Source organism: Pristis pectinata, chromosome 26 (assembly GCF_009764475.1).
Source record: "Pristis pectinata isolate sPriPec2 chromosome 26, sPriPec2.1.pri, whole genome shotgun sequence".
In the NCBI taxonomy this organism is placed as follows: domain Eukaryota; kingdom Metazoa; phylum Chordata; class Chondrichthyes; order Rhinopristiformes; family Pristidae; genus Pristis; species Pristis pectinata.
The window spans coordinates 20,767,151-20,786,712 of NC_067430.1; the positions used below are offsets into that span (position 1 = coordinate 20,767,151).

A 19,562-nucleotide genomic window follows, 5' to 3' on the forward strand; every position below is an offset into this window, starting at 1 on the left:
TGTTTTCCTGTTTGCCTTAGCTACCCCACCAGAGAGAGAGGTGGATGGGCAAGAGACCAGAACTGGAGGAGTGCAGAGATCTTAGGGGACTGTTGGGCTGCAGGAGTTTACAGACATGCAGAGATTTGAATGCGAGTTTTGAATTTTGGAACAAGAGCCAATGTCGGCACGCATGCACGGGACAAATGGGCGAGCAGGATCTGGCGCAATTTTTTTTGAAAAACCTCAAAATTGCCATAGAACCCTAGCCGAGCTCAGGATTGGGCCTGAGTGTCAGCCCCTGCCCTGAGAGTGAATTACCTGCCGCATCTATTTAGGATCCCACATCAGAGGAGAAAGAGGCAATAGATAATGTGTCATGTGTCCCTGTTTAACGCATCAGGGGATCATTCGGGTAGGAGAAAAGGGGCTGGAGGAGAGGTGTTCACAGCAGAGAGGTAGAAAAAAAGACAAAATAAATATTTTTTAAAAATTAAGAGCAGGGCTTATAAAGGGTTAATCCATACTATGGGTTTTCCTATGAACGGCAAGTTTCGAGCTTGCTGCAAAATGCCTGGGAGTTTGAGCAAGGTAGGAGAGCTTTTTAAAATGGAGCAAAGGCTTACCTGAGCTTGCTTGGTCTAAGGTGGGCCTTGTCGGGGAGCAGGCACTAAATAGGGCTCTCATACACAGTCCTTTCTCAGCACATGTCGAAGCCTTACAGATAAGAAAAAAGAAACAAAGCTGCTTTGAGTGAGCCCGCCTACCTCTCGAGTTATTCAGAGTTGTTAAGCAAGGACTGGAAGCCAGTCCCCCAAACACATGACACAACCACCTCATTCACTCAGCACTGTTCAAATCCAGGAACCTGGGCAACCAGGTAAAGACAGAAAAATGGGCGTGTTCCAAGGAAATGTGAAAGGGTGTTAACAAATTGATGTGAAGGAGACAGGGAGGGAGAAAGGTGTAGAGGGAGCTGAGGTGGAATGTTCCAGGAATACTGGTTCTGCAGGATGCGAGCAATTAAGCAGAAGCCTCCGACTATCACTGTGCATTTTCATGGTGTTTTTGCCTTTGGTCTTTCTCTATCTCTCTCCACCGCACATGCCTCCACTATTGCTTTCTGGGTTTTTGGTCTCTCTGCAGTTGGTACAAAGGGCACTTTGGTTAATAATTGCTCGTGTCTTGTGTGAAGCTGACACATTTTCATACTTTTGACTTCTTTAAAGGGACAGTCATCCGAGTTTTTAGAAAGAGGGAGCAGAGCAAGAAATTAAAGAAAGACCTGCATTTCTATGGCACCCTTCACCACCTCAGGATATTCAGGAGCAGCCAAGGTACGTTTGAGTTGTCCCTGTTATATTGTGTTCCCACAGGCAGCACTGTGATAATGACCAGCTAACGTGCTTGAAAATAAAAACAGAAAATGCTGGAAAATCTCTGCAGGTTTGGCAGCATCTGTGCATAGAGAAACAGTTAACATTTCAGGTCTAGGATCCTTCATCATACCCTTCAATGTGCAAAAGAACATGGGTTGAGTGACCGCTTCCAGTTTCTTCTGATGCTGTTTGTACAGGGTTACAGTTTGCATTCCTCATGCACTGAGAAGGCCCTTATCACAATGCTTACCGGATTAGACACATTAACCCCAAGTAACATCAGGAGATCTGTACAGCTGTTGAAATTAAACTGTGTTGATTCACAACAAGCCTATGTCTCCTGCAGGAGAGGTACAGGAGCCTGAAGACTTGCACTCATTGATTCAGGAACAGCTTTTTCCCCTCCGCCATCAGATTTTTGAATGGTCCATGAACCAATGAACACTACCTTGTTATTCCTTTTATTTGCATATTTTATTTATTTTTGTAATTTACAGTAATTGTATACATTAACAATGTACTGCTACTGCAAAACAACAAATTTCACAACATATAAGTCAGTGAAAATAAACCTAATTCTGATTCTGAGAGGTGATTGCTGGCTCCAATTGCTGCTGAAGAAGCCCTGGAGAGGAGAATGGGAGCCCAGAATCAGAGAGGTCGGCCTGCTTCACTGACCCCAAACTCAATATCCTGGCTTAAAAATCTGTGTCCTTGGCATCCTCATCACCCCTCTCCCCACCCAATGGATAGAAAGGAGGAAACAATGAGAGAAGATGTCCAGGGAGGTTAATGCAAGCAGCAAAGTTCCGTAGGATATGCTCCCATTGCCAAATGGTGTTTGATAACTCTGTACACATAATCCACGTCAATGTAAGCAGCAATGTAGCTCATTTTGTCAACAAATGCACCTCTGCACTCACCCACCGGTGCATGCACCACATTTACTTAACTCAGCTTTCCCCTGCAATCAGTACTCCTACCTAGTGCCTTCATGCCTGAAAAAACACACACACACACACAAAACTTACATAACGTTGCAACTATTGAACCAGGGCAAGCACTAGAACTCACTCATTAACATTATGTGGTGCACCTCGAGGTTTCTCCTGCTGTTGGGAAGAACCTTTGATGAGTTGTTGCATCTAGTTATCCTTGGGTAACACTGGAGCATTGTGGCCGATGCTGAGCCGCAGTGAAAGCTCAGGGAGATTAAAGGGTTGCAATGCAGTGAGCTGCCTTGTATTGAATGAGGTAAAAATATTCATCAGAGTTTTCAGAGCTTCACTCAGGGAGACGTGGAGGGGATTCTTTGCAGAGCTTAGAACTGAAGAGGGAATTCCCCGCAACTGACTTTGAGACGTGCAGAGGCTTCACACAGATAGGCCTTGAGTCTTCTGAAGTGCCCAGATAGCTACAATAATTACGTCCTAGTCCAAGTCTTTTTCTGGCCATGGTCCCCAGAATGGTGTCAATGGAAGAATGGGCAACAATAACGATGTCAAGCAGAATTGATGAGGCTGCCATGGAATGGGAACAATCTGTGTCAGTTGTTAATGTGACGTGATGTTCAACCTGTCATTTACCACTCCAAATATGGCTGCTGCCAAAGTCCTCATATATTCAGGCACAGTCAGCCTTTCTATCTGAACAATCAGCTGGCTTAGTGAAGCCCCCCTGTGAACATCAGGGATTATTAGGCATCCACTTAAAGCACCCCTAGAGAGATCCTCTCTTCTTCCTCACCGTAGCCTTCCATCTCATTCACTTCCTGTCTCTCCCCCCCTGCCTGCTGCACAATGGACAAGGTGAATGCCCTCAGTATGGTGGGACTGTGGGAGGGTACAGCAAGGGACAACAAATGGAGAGAATTTCTTTCAAGATTAGCCCAACCCCTATCCTCGTGATAGACAAAAGAACAGAAATGGATCTTGAGGAGCCCTAGTGACAGACTCCAGTAAACTTCTCATGGTTCTATGCTGGTTATAATTGGGCTCACCAGCATTACCAAGAGCCCTGACTGAAATAAGAAGCCATAGATCAAGGGAAATATCCTTTGTCCCCAAGGACCAATCAATTTGTCCAGCATGACAACTGAAAGCCAGTGAGCACAGCAGACTGCACAGGAAACAAGAGTCAGGCAAACTTCTGATGCACAACGTTGACCATAAGCATAAAGCTACAGTGGTGGGCATGTGATCTTCACATCCATGACGTGGGAACAGTGGCCTTTCTGATCGATAAGGAGCATGGAGTCCAGAGCACCACATGCATGCACTCTATCATTCGCTGAATTTTCAGGAACGCCTGCACTGTGTAAATCTGCCTCCAGCTGATGCTACATTGCTTGAGAACTCCCCTGTACTTGAAGAAAAGCCTTCATGACAACCAGTTTGCAAAAACCTGCTCCTAGCAGTGAGATTTGCCTTTTCAGCGGCTGTCACCCAGAGTGATCCAAAGACTGGGAAGTTCTGGGCAACAGCAATAAAAGACTTTCAGCAGAGCAGTGTGAGCACTGGTGTGTGGTTAAAGCTTGTCCACAGAAGGTGGCAGGTCTCAGTGACAGCTGCCTTTCAACATCTTTGCATGATGAATCACTCCTCAGATGGAGGTGGGAGGATTGGAGAGAGAGTCGTCAAGTCGCATTTATTGTCATATGCACGAGAATGTTCCTCTGAGTGTTCCTCTCAGAGCCATTCCCACTCATTCTACCCCTGCCTCCTTTACCAAGGAGGTCCTTCCTGTGACCCTACTCCTGGTAACCCAGTGGGACCACTATTAAATTGTTCTTAAAAATAGAAGCATTCATCTCCTGAAGAGCACAGGTGCAGGGCTTCTTCCCACTGTTCAAATCTTATTTCCTGTCTGGGGCCCATAACTGTGCATCTCTGAATCAATTTGACAGGATAATCTTCTGTGCATCGGGCAAGGCGTGCCTGTGTGCTTTGGGTGTGTGTGCACAAACCACAAGTAAAAACATCACTGAATCTTTCAATTTGTGTCAGGAGCACTGTAAACTACAGGTTGTCATTCACAATTGACTTTGCATAGAGATTCAGTCCATGTTGTATAAAACCATTTGCTGCAGGATTGAATTTCTCTCCCAGCCCTGTTTAAGCATTGGCTGAAGGTTACATTTCCAGAGTTCCAGGGAGAACTCCCCTGCTCGTCTACAACATACTGGTTCTAGGAATTTTTTTAATATCCACTGGGAGAGTTGATGGGACCTCAGTTTGACATCAAAAGTGGTCTCCCAGTACCACACTGGGTGTGTCAGCCCCCATCATGTGCTCAGGCCTGTCTGGTGTTTGAATTTATGGTCTTCTAACTTAGAGGTGAGAGGGTGGTTATTCACTGAGTAGAAGAGGAAAGACCTGTTCAATGTAGAGCCATGACTGACACCTTAACACAAGGTATCGTTATGCCCTGACAGTGCTTAGTCCTTCTGTCATCTCTGCAATGTGACAGATTGGAGGGGCTCAGGCTTCAATCATCAGACTGCACTGGGTACAATTGGAGATAGGGGTCAAAGTTTTTACCCCAAACGTTATCCAGGAAGCCCCTCCCTCCTCCACATTCACACATTACATTCAGCTGCAATTTGTGTGCTTGTGAATCACTTGAGATCGAAAAGCCTTTCAACATTGTGTTGGACTCAGTTTTAAATTCTCATCTGTGTGTTTGGATTTCTCAATGTTTCCTATCTCTGTCCTCTGCCACCCCTAAATCCCACCACGATCTCTACACTCCTCCAATCAAGCCAAATGTGCATCCCCAAATTTCACTTCCCCTCCATTTCCCCATCAACTGGCTGGGCCTCAGGATTTGCAAGTCCCTCCCCAAACCAGACAACCTCTTTTTCTTCCTTTGAGATCTTAACAAAAACTATTCCTATCCTATTATCCCTTCACAAGTTACTCTGAGGTGCCCTCAGAGGGTTTTACTTTGTGTGGTTGTTGAGCTGAAACCTGAATGGAGGCTGTGATCATGGGAACCAATCTCTCTCACAAGGATCAATACCAATGCGCATCAGTCCTGATGCAGGGCTTCAACCTGAGATGTCACCAATTCCTTTCCTCCCACAGATGCTGCTCGACCAGCTGAGTTCCTCCAGCAGATTGTTCGTTGATCAACACCACTAGCGGATTCCTGGCTGATGTTTAGGCTGCCGTTAGTTGCTGCTGTGGAGGAGAGTACATTGGTCGTACCTGCCTCAACATGTACTCTGTGATAACTTGCACAGTGAGGCTATGCATACTTGGCTGCTTCCTCTGGATGGGCTGTTGCTTCCGTAGCCTCAGGTTATATAAAGCTGTGTACTGATGCCTTAAAAGCCTTTAAAAGAGCAAGCCCTTTTCGTTTCTCATTTAAAATGTTTTCTCATTTCTCCCCTCGACATATTTGTACTGTGCTGTTGCTGAAAAAAGCTTATTTTCATGGCATTTATACCCTGTGTATGTCTGCCTATGACAATAAATTTGAAACTTGAACTTGACCCCAATAAAAGACCGATTCCACACTCTTGTGGTTCTCTGACTTACCATTGTGTGAGGGTTTGAGCAGTCATTTCTCGAGACGCTGCAGAGCATGCTTGGCTCTGTCCTCCCTGGTTGCTAAACACAGTGAGGAGGTCTCCCTGCTGACCAGGGCAAACACTGCTGAAAGGAATTATCAAATCATTCTGACATAAGAGATAAGATATCTTTATTAGTCACTATGTACACCAAACACACAGTGAAATACATCTTTTTTCATAGAGTGTTTCTGGGGGCAGCCTCAAGTGTTGCCACGCTTCCAGCCTCAACATAGCATGCCCACAACTCCTAATTCGTACGTCTTTGGAATGTGGGAGGAAACTGGAGCACCCGGAGTGAAACCCACGCAGACATGGGGAGAACGTAACAAACTCCTTACAGACAGTGGCCGGAATCGAACCAGGTTGCTGGCGCTGTAAAAGCGTTACGCTAACCGCTACACTACCATGCCTGCCTTGCTTGTGGGAGCTTGCTGCCATGCTTCCCTGCACGACAGCAGCGAATGCACTTCAAAATTACTTCAGTGCCTCTGAGGGGCTTTGGGATGTCCTTAGGATGTGAAAGGTGTTATTCCATCTTTCTGTCTTTACAGCAAGAACAAGAACAGGAACAACAGTCCATTTGTCTCACAACTTGCCCAGGGAACAGACCAGTCTACCTGCACTGCACTTTCTCTGTAGCTGTTACACTTTATTCTACATTCTGTTATTGTTTTACCTTGTACTACCTTGATGCACCATGTAGTGAATTGATCTGTATGAACTGTATGCAAGATAAGTTTTTCACTGTACCTCCATACATGTGACAATAGTAATCCAATTCCAAGGGTTGAGATCACACAAGATGACGAGAACGTAGCTCCAATGGGGAACAGGAATTGAAACGAAAACATGGAATGCAGGGACTCAAGAGGATAGCATAGGGCAGGCAGAATGAAAGGGGAACCAGAGGCCACCTGCACAACAACTGTTATAAAACAGTAAGTAAATTATATGTACACTCTTTGCACCAATAAACTGACGATCCCACGGTTATTTTTGACCTTTGGCTGTCCTAATTGATGTGTGTAATAAATGTTCGAACTGTCACTGGCACCAGTTTGGTACCTATCTAACCGAGCTGAGCCTGATGGGCCATGATTGTATGTGTTGGGTTCCAGTCAGGTCAGGTAGCAAAGTATTTATAAAATCCTTGAGTTCCAGTTTGGATTGGCTATGGTTGAGGTAGATTCAGACACCTAAGAATCTACTCCAGGTATCTTTCTCTAACTTCTACTACTTTCTTCCTGCTCTGACTTGGCTGGAGCAGAGGTCAAAGGGCACTCTGCTCCTAGAAATCCTTTTACATTTCTTAGCATTTTACAAAATGTCATTGATCCAAGCAATTCTGTATCCTCCCTCCACCCCATGTGATCCCAGATCCACTGTCCCCCCCTTTCAAGCCATTCATCATACGGACCCTAGTTCACAACAAGCCCAATTCCAGAGACTTGAACTCACCATGTACCAGAGTGTCACGGGGGTTGTTGTACTGTCAGAGAGGATATCTTATGGAAGAAGTATTAAACTGAGGCCCTGTCTGCCCATTTTAGCTGATAGAAGATGTGTCATTATTAGCACAAGATCACAAGACAAAAGAGCAGAAGTAGGCTATTCAGCCCATCGAGTCTGCTCCATGAGCTAAACTAAAAACTATTCTTATCTAGCCCCAAATTCCAGCCTCATCCCAATATCCCTTGATACCATGACTAGTTAGATACCTATCTTCTCCTTAAATGCCCCCAGTGATTGGGCCTCCATAGCGGTACGTGGCAAAGAATTCCATAATTTCACTACCCTCTGGCTAAAGAAATTTCTCCTCATTTCTGTTTTAAACCGGTACCCTCTAAGATTGTGCCCTCCAGTCCTGGACTCACCCACCAAGGGAAAACAGCTTAACCACAGCTACTCTGTCCAGTCCTTTCAATGTTCGAAATGTCTCTATGAGGTCCCCTCTCATTCTTCTGTACTCACTGGAGTACAGTCCAAGAGCCGACAAACGCTCATAAGTAAGCCCTTTCATTTGGGAATCATCCTCGTAAATCTCCTCTGAACCCTCTTCAACATCAGTACATCCTTCCTAAGATATGGGGCCCAAAACGGGGACACAGTATTCCAAAATGAGGCCTTACCAGTGCTCCATAGAGCCACATCAACACTTCCCTACTTTTATACACTATACCTCTCGAAATGAACGCCAACATTAGCATTCGCTTTCCTTACTGCCAATCCGACCTGGTGGTTAATTTATTCTGATACCTTAGCTTATACTTATTACTCAAAACCAGAGAGCAGATGAACTGGTCATTCATCACATGGCTGTGTGTATGGCAGCTTGCTCTGCGTGTTTTGGATGCTGTAACTTTCTACTTAAGTACCTTGAAGAGTCATTACTTTGTAATGTATGAGCCTAAGAAATAGAAGCAGGAGAAGGACATTCAGCCCCTCAAGCCTGCTTTGCCATTCGACAAGATCATGGTTGAACTTCACCCTCATCACCATTTTCCTACACTATCCCCTAGGTCTTGATATCTTTAATATCCAGATATCTTATCGATCTCTGTATTGGTAGCAGTCAATGACTACACCCCTACGGCTCTCCAGATGAGAGAATTCTGAAAACCTATTGAGTTTTTCCAGCATTTTCTGTTGTTGTTCCTATATAATCATAGTCTTTCAAAATAGGCAGTTCCTTGAGATCAGGGAGGAAGAAAAAGTAGAAGAAAAGCTTTACTCATACTCATACTCAAATCATCAAGCAATAAAGGCCAACATACTCTTTCTCTTAATTGTTTGCTGCACCTGCACATTAACTTTCAGTGGCTTGTGTACAAGGAGACCCAGGTCCATTTGAACATCAACGTTTCTCAGTCTCTCACTATTTAAAAAATACCCAGCATTTTTTTTTCTCTACCAAGGTAGATAACCTCACATTTTTCATGATTAGTCATGTTATTGCCCACTCAATTAGCTTGTCTATATCCCACAAAGCCTCTTTTCATCCTCCTCACTGCTCAGTTTCATGCCATCAGCAAACTTAGAAATATTACACTTGCTCGCCTCACCCAGATCATGGATATAGATTGTGAATAGCTGGGGCCCAACCACCGATCCCTGTGGTACCCATTAGTTACAGCATGCCAATCTGAGAAGGATCCATTTATTCCTATTCTCAATTTCCTACCTGTTAACCAACTCACAATCTAAATTAGCACATTAACCCCAATTCCATGTGTTCTAACCTTTGTTCCACAACCTCCTGTGTGGAACTTTAGCAAAGACCTTCCGAAAATCCAAATACACTACATCTACTGGTGTAATATCACTTCCTCATTTATTCTACTCGATACATTCTCAAGCAACTCCAACAGATTAGTCAAACATGATTTCTCTTTCATGAATCCATATTGACTCTGCTCAAACATATTATTACCTTCTAAGTGTCTCAATGTGTCATTGAGTCATACAGCACTGAACAGGCATTTTGGCCCACCATGTCTATGCCAACCTTTATTACAAATCCCAGCATTTCCTTATTACTGATATCAGATTAACAGGTCAGTACAGTACACCCCTGCATTAAGGAGGGGTGAATTCCTGGAAAGATGTCTGTATCGTGATTTTCCGTAACATAAACCCTTAATAAAAACTGACATTTGTTGTTTCTTTCACATTTTAGTTTTTTTTCTTACATGAATTCAGTCAGAGTGAGTTTTCATTTTACTCAAATTTTTTGGTAGTGATTTGTGAATTCTATAAGGGCGAGTTTCCATTACCCGAACTGCCGTAATGTGGGGGTACGCTGTACTGTATACCCTCTTTTCTCTCTTACTCCTTTGTAAATAGTGGGATCATATTTGTTACCTTCTGATCTGCAGGAACAATTCCTAACTCTGTAAGATGATAACCAGAACATCCAGAATCACCACAGTGACCACTTTCAAAGTTTCAGATGCAGATAATCAGGTCCTTTGAGTTTATCTATTTTCAGACTGTTTAACTCAGCTAGCAGCATCTCTTTTTTCATACTATTTCTTTTATTTCCTCATTTGCATGAGACTTTTGATTTTTCAGTATTTCAGGGAAATTTTTTTTCTCTTCTTCAGTAAGGACAGAAAAAAATGTTTAGTTCCTGTTATCTCTTAATTCTCTTTCTAAATTCTTTTGTTTCTCTATGGAAGGGACATACATTTGCCCTTGTCAATCTTTTCCTTTCGAAGCTCTTATATTTGGTTTTTATGTTTCTTGCTGCTCTCATATTCCATTTTCCCTTTCTTTAGCAATTCCTTGGTCCTTTGCTGAATTCTGAAACACTCCCGCTTGCTCACTGATGCTTACTGCTAGTAACTTTATAAGCCTTTCCCTTAGATTTAATTGCTGTTACGGACTCAGTGAATGTCCCTTAGAGTATGTGTGTGTGTGTGTGTGTGTGTGGGGGCGTGCTTACGTCAATAGAAGATAAAGGACGTAATTGACGTTGTTGAAGAAGCAGAAGAAGAAGAGAGAGAAAGAGAGAAGGGAGAGACACCAGCCTGCTAGTTTTCTCTATCAATGGATGAGAAACAATAACTGTGTCTGCCACTGAAATCCATGTATGGAAATTGGAAGTAATCCGGTGGAGTTCACTTTGTTGCTGACCTGTAGAAGGAAACAGGTATTTGTGTGTGGACGACCACGATCCGGATGCTTTTCGGGGTGAGGAAGTCACTACCGAGTAAACACTGAAGTGTCGTTTGGGTTCCATTGTGGAACATTTGGATTTCGTATTTACTCTCACTATGTTTCTCTACATCTACGTCTTATCTTCAGACAACGGTGGTTGTTGAAGAAGCCCTTGCTCATGTTTCACCTTATGGCTTGTGGAACTGAACTTTAAGAACCATTCCTGAACGTGGAGTTTGGGACTTTGTCACACACACACATGAAGAGTTTAGTTTTGGGTTAACGTTCAAGGTTTAACATTTTGAATTCTAACATACTAACATTTTTTACTTTTATTTTACATATGGTCATAAGTAGTGATTAATAAAATAGTTTTTAACACTGAATCATGCTCAGTGTGTTTCTTTTGTTGCTGGTTCGTGACAATGCTAACTTTAATTTCTCCTGTAATCCATAGTTGGACCACATCCTGTGGTTTTATGTAGCAAAATGTTTTGGAATGGTTAATCATGAAAGGTGTATGAATAGGTCATACAATCACAGCACAGAAACAGGCCCTTTGGACCACCATGCCAACCATCAGGTACTTAAATACAGTAATCCCAATTACCAGGATTTAGTCCTTCACTTTTACTTCTCTTTCTAGCACCAGATATATTCTCATAACCACAACGTGACAAATGCTAAATAGGCTCAAGTAAGAGCCATGGAGTCATACAGCACAGAAACAGACCCTTCAGCCCACCTGTCCATGCTGACCATCAAGTTCCTATCTACACTAATCTCATTTACCAGCACTTGGCCTTAAGCCTTTCTATGCCTTGGCAACTCAACTGCTTGCTTAGATACAAATGTTGTGAGAGTACCTTCCTCCACCATCCACTCAGACTGTGCATTCCAGATCCCAGCCACCTTCCTCAGATCCCCTCCAAACCCCCTCACCCTCACCTCATCCTAAACTTATGCCCTCTACTTTTATAAAACTCTGCTCTGGGGAAAAAAATATCCAATCTACGCCTCTAATAATTCTGCGATCCTCTATCAGATTTTCCCTCCTTATTCCTTCATTCCAACGTCTCCGATCTTCGTTAAACCGCCAAAATCACCACGGCGCTTCGATGTATTTCTGCGCTGATTGGTTGGTTGGTTTCCGTGCTGATTGGTTGGTTGGTTTCCGTGCTGATTGGTTGGTTGGTTTCCGTGCTGATTGGTTGGTTGGTTTCCGTGCTGATTGGTTGGTTGGTTTCCGTGATGATTGGTTGGTTGGTTTCCGTGCTGATTGGTTGGTTGGTTTCCGTGATGATTGGTTGGTTGGTTTCCGTGCTGATTGGTTGCTTAGTTCTCACCTGCGTAGTTTACTGATTGGTTGATTTTTTTTTAGGGCTGATTGATTGGTTAGTTGGATGCTGTGCCACGGGTCCGAGGCAGAAGGCGGCGCCGAGTCGAAGCTCTGGGAAGCGGGACTGGGAAGCTGCTGCGGCGGCCCAGCATTGAGCAGACCCGGGAGGCTGCTGCGGCGGCCCAGCATTGAGCAGACCCGGGAGGCTGCTGCGGTTGTATAGGGGCCGGGCTGGTGTTTGCAGTTCTGGAGGTCGGGGCACACTTTGCAATTGCAAACATTGACAGCTGTTAGACCGAGGGGGTCATTCGGCCCGTTGTTTGTGTACCAGTCCGTGAGAAGACAACTCTTCCCCATGCCGCACCCCTCATCCATCACCCTTTTTGGAAGGGCCCTGAGGTGGGAGATTTAATGCAGCCAAAGTGTCCCAGGACGCCTCATTGGAGTATAAATTAGACACAATTTGACATTGGGCCTTCTGAAAGCTTGGGCAGAGGATCTCAAAGAAGGAAAGTTTTAGAGAGAGAGATCTCCAGGGCTTGGATCGTGCAGCTGAAGGTACGGCCGCCCGTGGTTGAGCAACAGGTGGGAATTCATCGAACGTGGTTTAGGTGCATAGGATATAGGAGCGGGGGAAGGTCGCACAGCCCCTTAAACCCATTCTGCTAATCATCGAAGATTATGATGTATCTAGTACTTTCCTATGTGATCCCAATAGTCTTTGATTCCCTTTAGGTCATTGATCGTGTCCTGAATAGCTGTAATGATGAGGTATCTGTAGCCCTTTGGGATAGCAAGTGCTGAAGATTAAGTAGGGGTCAAAGTAGGTGATGGATGCACTTGGAGACACAAGGAAGACTGCTGATGCTGGAAATCTGCAGGACTTTGTTCCTGATGGGTGCACTTGATGTGAGCTGGGGATGGTGCAGCAGGTAGTGCCGCTGCTTCTCAGTTCCAGTGACCCAGGTTCAATCCTGACGTCTGATACTGTCTGGATAAAGTTTGCACCTTCTCTCTGAGACTGCATTTCCTGTGGGTACTCCAGTTTCCTCCCACATCCTAAATTTGTGCTTGTTAATTGGTCATAAATTGCTTGTGTGGCAGGTGAATCAAGGTAGCGTTGATGTGAAAGAGACTAGGTCAGTGGGAAATAAGTCTGGGAATGGGATTGCTCTGAGAGCCAGGATAGATTCAATGGGCCAAATTGTCTCTAGTTTTATCAGAGAATATTTAGAACCTTAAAGTTCCCTTAATTTCTGGCCTACCTTTTAACTTCAGACTATTCTTTAGTTCTATGTTCTCCAACTAGAAGAATGCATTCAACTTGTATGAATGCTTCTTGGAATCTTGTATGTCCCATTGAGGTCAACTCATGTTTTTCTAATTTGTAATCATAATCTTTCTTCATTGGCAATGTTCTCATCCTAGGATGATTGTAGTGCTGGTGGAGATTGGAGTGGAGATCATGGAAGGATTGTAAAATTGAAGCCATTGATAACTGGGTGCCAGAGGAGGATAAGCACAGAGATGATAGGTGAACAAAGACCTTGTGTGAATTAGGATATGGGCAGCAAAGACCTGGATAACAGCAAGTTTCTAGAGTGTAGTATGGGGGAGGCCAGCCAGGAGGACAATAGAATAGTCAAGTCTGGAGGTAATAAGGACATGTTTGAAGGTTTCAACAGTGAATGAGCTGAGAGGTGGAGTCAAGTAGTTATGAACATGGAATGTGACCTTACCGATGACGTGGATTGGCTTAAAGTCCTCCACAGAATCAAACGAAGGACCTGGCTTGTGTGCAGACTGGTTCAGTTTCAGGATGATGCCTGTTTAATGTTCTTTTCTGCAGGGTCTGTGATGCCCATGCTGCCTGCGAACCAGCCTCATTTCATTCGTTCCAACCAGAAGGATGAGTACTACCTAAGCTCACTACGGAGCTGTGCCAATGATGTTTTCCAGAGCTTTGCTGGTGAGACCACCTGTACTTGTGGGGGGGTGGGTTGCTGGTGGCGGGGGGGGTGGGGTGGTGGTGGTGGTGGAATGGGGGGACGCATGGTGGAGGACAAGACATAACCCACTGAAGCTCAGTAAAAGCATTTAAGCTTTTGGTCTGTGCAAAAACAAACCCAGGGAGATTCAATATCAGTGTCCTGATTCAGGATTCGTCAACAATAAGATCAGTCCTGTTCCTAAATCCTTCCTTGAATAGGCAGGGTCAGAGGATGGGCTGGACTCTGATTATGGATTTATTGTAGACATTATGTTTAAGAACTTCTCAATGATTTGTCTAATTTTCATTTTGCAAGTCTCCTGATTTCTTTTGAGATGGCAGTGGTAGGAAGCAATGGACACAGTCCTTTTTCACCCCACAGGTCAGGGTTCACTTTGCTTTGTCTTGTTGCTTGGAACTGAGTATCTCTTCTTGCAGCACCTCTAATTAAAATGATTGTTGGTGTTGTAACAAATGATTCCCAACCTCTTCCTCACTACTTGGATTTGTACATTAATCCCCCCACTCCCACTGACTCTGATTCAATTCCATTTTTATGCAATCTAATCCTCTCCATGCTCTGTTACATCACAATCTCCTTGGTTTCCCTTTTGCTGCTTATATTCACGTTTTTGAAGAACTTATCCGTACTCCAATCTATTACTTGGAACTGCTCTCGAATGTGCTGTCCCACTCTTGAACCTAAGAACATGAGTACTTGCACCCAGGGGGCATTTGCTGGAATGTATGTATCACTCGCTGTGTATATTTTAGTGGCATGGTCTCTTGTGTGCTTCAGCATGGGAGACTGGCAGTTAATTTGACTGTTTCCTTTGTACAGGTGCGAGGCGATGGCTGGAATGGAGGAAGGAGATAGAGTTGCTGGCAGAGTTGATGTACTTTTCTCTAACCACATTTGCAGGTCAGGTTCAGTCATTGCTGGGCATTGCTTAGATTTTTGTTTTAAGTTGGCATCTGTTGCACCATTGTTTCTGCTCAAAATACAGTCACGTGGACCTTCCTACTAAACAGGTGTCTGCTCTTGTAACACTCTCTTAAGTCTTTTGGATTGCTGTGTCTCTTGCCTGTCCAACTCTTGTGAAGCTCTTGTCTTGACACATATTTCTACTTTGCCGCCTTGTTTCAATGCCAGTTTCTAAATGTTAGCTTGCATCGTTTTTCCATAATATCCCCAAGTTCCAACCATGTGACCATATATGTTATGGGTGCACTACTCCATCTGGGTCATGCCCTCCTTTCACTGCCACCATCAGGAAGGAGGTACAGAAGCCTGAAGTCCCACACCACCAGGTTCAGGAACAGCTACTTTCCTACAACCATCGTTCTTGAACCGACCTGCACAACCCTAACCCTACCTCAGCAACGGAACACTATGGACCACCTGTTGCACTAGTGTGGACTTGTCTCTGATTGTGTCTTTTTCTTTTTTGCACTGATGTCTTGTTTTGCATAGTTTTTTTTCCTCTATTCATTGTCTTGTATAATTTGTGTGTAATTTATGTTCTGTGTGTTGTCTGTATCTACCTGCCTGTGACGCTGCTGCAAGCAGGGTTTTCATTGTGCCTGTACCTTGCTGTACTTGTGCACATGACAATAAACTTGACTTAAACACTACCCTCTGGCTGTGCCCAGCTTGGGAATCGATAATGAACCCTGCTTAAATTTCCTGAGTGGATGAAAGCTGAAATACATCTTGACTCTGCTGGTCCCCATACCATGGAGTTTAGGGTTATCTGTCCAGGCCTTGACAGCTGTTTTGATTGGTATGTGGACGTGGGTCATTTGGTCCCTCAAGCCTGATCTATCATTCAGTATAATTGTTGCTATAATTGATGAGATGCAACCCCATTTTGCTAGTTTGTGTGATATAGAACTTGATGTTGTGTCATCATTGCCACATTTTAGGTGTAATTGGGTTTCCCTTTGAAATATCTTGGGATCTTTCTGTACATTACAGGCACTATACAAATGCAAGTGCTTGCTGTTGGTGATTGTGAGTTTCCAGTTAACTGTTGCAGTGCCCTAGTCTGTACAGGTTATCAGACGCTGGGTGAGGAGTACGTTAACATCATCCAGGTGGACTGCAGTGGGCAGCGGGTGCCTTCCCGCGGCAGGCGGGCAGCTCTCATCATCCTTCACACCTGTGTTCCTTACCTGCTGGACCGAGGACTGAACCGCCTGGAGCTGGAGCTGCAAGCTGAGAGTGAGGGCATCCGTACGGCTGGAGAGCAGATGGGGTGCTGGCACGGCCCAGAGTCTCCCAATGGCTGTGGAGCACGGTCAATGCCCTGACCAGCCAGCAGAAGAAAGCGCTGCTGCAGGCCATCTACATCCTGCGACAGGTGGTCTCCTTCCTCCACCGCTTGCACCTGGGCATCTTCTACCTCAACGGTGCTTTCTACCACATCGCCAAACGATTCACCAACATCACCTATGTAAGTTGTTACTGTGCCAATCCATTAAGATCAGTAGGCAATATACCAGCAAATGTAGAAAGTAAAGTAATGGCTGTACATTGGAGACAGGAAGGGTCCTCGTTCACATTGTGTTCCTTTTTTATTTTTTGGGGGGTTCCAAGCATCATTGGCAAGGCCACTATTTATTGCCCTTGAGAAGATGATGGTGAGCACCTTGAACTGCTGCAGTCCTGGTGAACATATTTCCACAGTTCTGAAGGACTGATAATATAGTTCAAAATGAAGACAGTGTGTGACTTGGAGGGAAACCTGCAGGTAGTGGTGCACCTGCTACCATGTCCTTGGAGGAAGAGATCGCAGGTTTAGGAGGTGATGCCTTGATAGATGGTGCACACTGCAACTGGTGACGCAGGGAATGGATGTTTAAATGGCTGGGTGCTGTGTCTTGGATTGTGTTGTGCCTCTTGAGAGTTGATGGAGCTGAAATCACCCAGGCAAGTGGGGAGTATTGCAACGTGCCCTGACGTGCCTTTGTTGATGGTGAGAGGGCTTGGAAGGCAGGAGGTGAATTGTGAGTCACCACAGGATACCCAAACTCTGATCCACTCTTGCATCCCAGTACAAAGGATCTTCAACTTGAAATGTTAACTCTCTTTCCTGTTCCACTGCTGTTGCCTGACCTGCTGAGTGTTTCCACCATTTTCAGTTTTTATTTCAGATTTCTTACTTTTAATGGCTCCTGCAATGGTGGAAACCTCAGGAGGATGTTGGCTAAATGTAGCTGCGAGTTCTTCACCCTTGTCTTTAGCACTCACATGCTGGGCCCTGTCATTGTTGAGGATGGGGAATGTTCTTTATCTGCACCTCCTGTTCGCTGGTTCATTGTCCACCGCTCCTCAGTGCTATCACATCTAGTCATGAAATCTGATCTGTTGATTGTAAGATTGCCCAGCCACATCCATTGCATTCTTTACAGCTAAAGTGCGGGCTATATGTGTATATTAGAATGAGTGCATGTAAGTACCTGCAATCAGCATTGACAGGTGTGGTTTGTATATTTTAATTCTGCCATTTTACTAAAGAACTTGCTGATCTTTCCCCCTTGCTACTTCTGTGCTGCATAGCTATGTGTGCGTGGTCTGTTCCGTGACAGTGCTGGAATCCGGTGGAGTTATGAATTGCTAGGGAAGGTTTCATTGCTGCAGTTGGTCCTGATGGTCATCATGCAAGTTAACAGCCACAGGCAGAGGCAGCGTGCCCGGCAAGAGTGGAAACTTCACCGCGACCTTCCATGCTCAAGGTATGGCCGTGACTTCTCGTTTCCCTGCCCCTCTGAACCGCCGTGTAGTCAACTGTATTCCAATTAATGCAATTATGCCGATTGGAGAGAGGCTGCGAGCAATTTTACTTAAAAAAAAATACCATATTAAAATATTTGGCTGGATGCAGTACCAAGCTTTGCAGCAAGAGCTGCTCATATTTAACTTGTGTTTAGCACACTGTATGATGAATCTGCTCAGGGTCCTACAATAAAAGGAAATACTTGTATACAAGCAGCATCTTTAATGATCTGTCCTTTCCAAGGTGGTGTAGAACCATTGAGATAATTTGAGTGCCATTTTTATAACAAGAAACATGGAAGCCAACTTGTTTGTGACTGGTAAACGACCAGATAATCTGGGTGTTGGTTATGCAATAAATATTGACCACCACCTTGGACAAGAGTTCCCAGCTTTATTTTATAGTAGTGCAAAGAGATATTTTAGACTTGTTGTTTAAACAACTCACCTTCATTAATGGCTTGATCCCTTCATACAACAGTGTTTCAGCCTAGACTATGTGATTAAATTTGCATTACTGGATCGTGAAGTCACTGTCTTGTTTAGAGAATGTGGGTTACTGACTTCGTCCCTGCTGGTTCTGTGTGGTAGCTGTGTGTGTGAGGTCTGTTCAGTGACAGTGACGGCATCCAGTGGAGTTGGGCGTGCTGAGGAAGCTCGGGTGGGACTGGAAATGGAAATGTGCCGGGGTCACTGTGCTGATAAGAGGTGAAATAATTACACGTGTGAGAGATGACCCAAGCTTCGAAGATGGGAGAGTCTATGTGGGTGGAGTTAAAACACGAAAATAGCAAGAGAAAGAAGACATTGGTAGGAGTAATCTGTACACTGCCAAGCAGTAGCCACGTCGTAGCAGAGAGCGTAAATCTGGAAATAATGGGGGCACATAAAAAGAGTAGTGCACTAATGGGTAATTGCAATCTTCATGAAGATTGGGGGGGAAAAGCATTCAAGTGGATTTTTAATCAGTAAGGTAATCGAGGGTAATGGATGTAGAGCAGAAAACTTAAATCAACCAATAGTACAGCAGGTTTAAGGGGCCAAATGACCTACTCTTATCACTATTTCATGTGTCTTGTTCTCATATCCATTCGCGCATGAATCTTGCCAGTAAACTCAGTAATTCCTCGTTTGCACTTAATTGGCCTTAACATCCTGATCTGGAAATGAAGACATTGTGGGGATCTCTAGGACCACAGGTAAACGTAGTCTCATTTTGACATTAAACAATGTATGTCCTTTTTTAAAATATCAATTCCTGTCTTTAAAAATGCCACAGTATCACCAGCAATGGAGCAGCACAGTTCATTTTATTGTGTAATAACCATTATAGATGTGGAAATAGATTCTATTGTAGAACAAAGAGAGGAAGTAGTTTAGTAAGTGCAATTATTTATTTTTAACAGTTTAAAATGCTTTTGCCAACTGATGGAAAGGCTTTGCTTTGAGGTTTACTTCTCTCCCTCTTTTTCTCTTACAGAAATCCCTCCCAGGACCTCCCAGTCCGCAACTCCCGGTGTATACTGTGTTTGGAAGAACGAAGGCACTCGACAGCTACTCCATGTGGCCACCTCTTCTGTTGGGAGTGCATCACGGAATGGTGCAACACAAAGGTGGGCAAATAACAACAAACATTTTGTATTTTGTATAATGCCTTTAACACAGTAAAGCACAGGGATATCAAACAAAATATGATATCGGGCTTATAAGGGCACATTAACACAGTTGGCCAGTGTCTTGGTTAAATATCTACGTTTTGAGGAGCACCTTCACAGAGGTTTAGGAATTCCTGAGCTCGTGGCCAGTGGTGGAGCAGTGAGACGTGTTTAACAAGCACGGAGATTTGAGAATCGAGACTGGAG

At 44.3% G+C, this 19,562-nt stretch overlaps 2 protein-coding genes across 2 annotated transcripts in view; one reads left to right on the forward strand and one right to left on the reverse strand.

Moving 5' to 3' along the window:
• Positions 1-776, reverse strand: part of plch2a (phospholipase C, eta 2a) — a 231,998-nt gene extending 231,222 nt beyond the window's left edge. The window contains exon 1 of the mRNA XM_052039505.1: positions 606-776. The gene's annotated coding sequence lies outside the window, so the exon portion shown is untranslated. The remainder of the gene's footprint in view (positions 1-605) is intronic.
• Positions 1-19,562, forward strand: part of pex10 (peroxisomal biogenesis factor 10) — a 29,539-nt gene that overhangs the window by 6,016 nt on the left and 3,961 nt on the right. The window contains 7 exon segments of the mRNA XM_052039509.1: positions 1,209-1,316; positions 13,782-13,901; positions 14,764-14,844; positions 15,979-16,158; positions 16,161-16,378; positions 17,485-17,660; positions 19,181-19,313. Coding sequence (XP_051895469.1) covers positions 13,790-13,901; positions 14,764-14,844; positions 15,979-16,158; positions 16,161-16,378; positions 17,485-17,660; positions 19,181-19,313 — 900 coding nt within the window. The 5' untranslated portion in view covers positions 1,209-1,316; positions 13,782-13,789.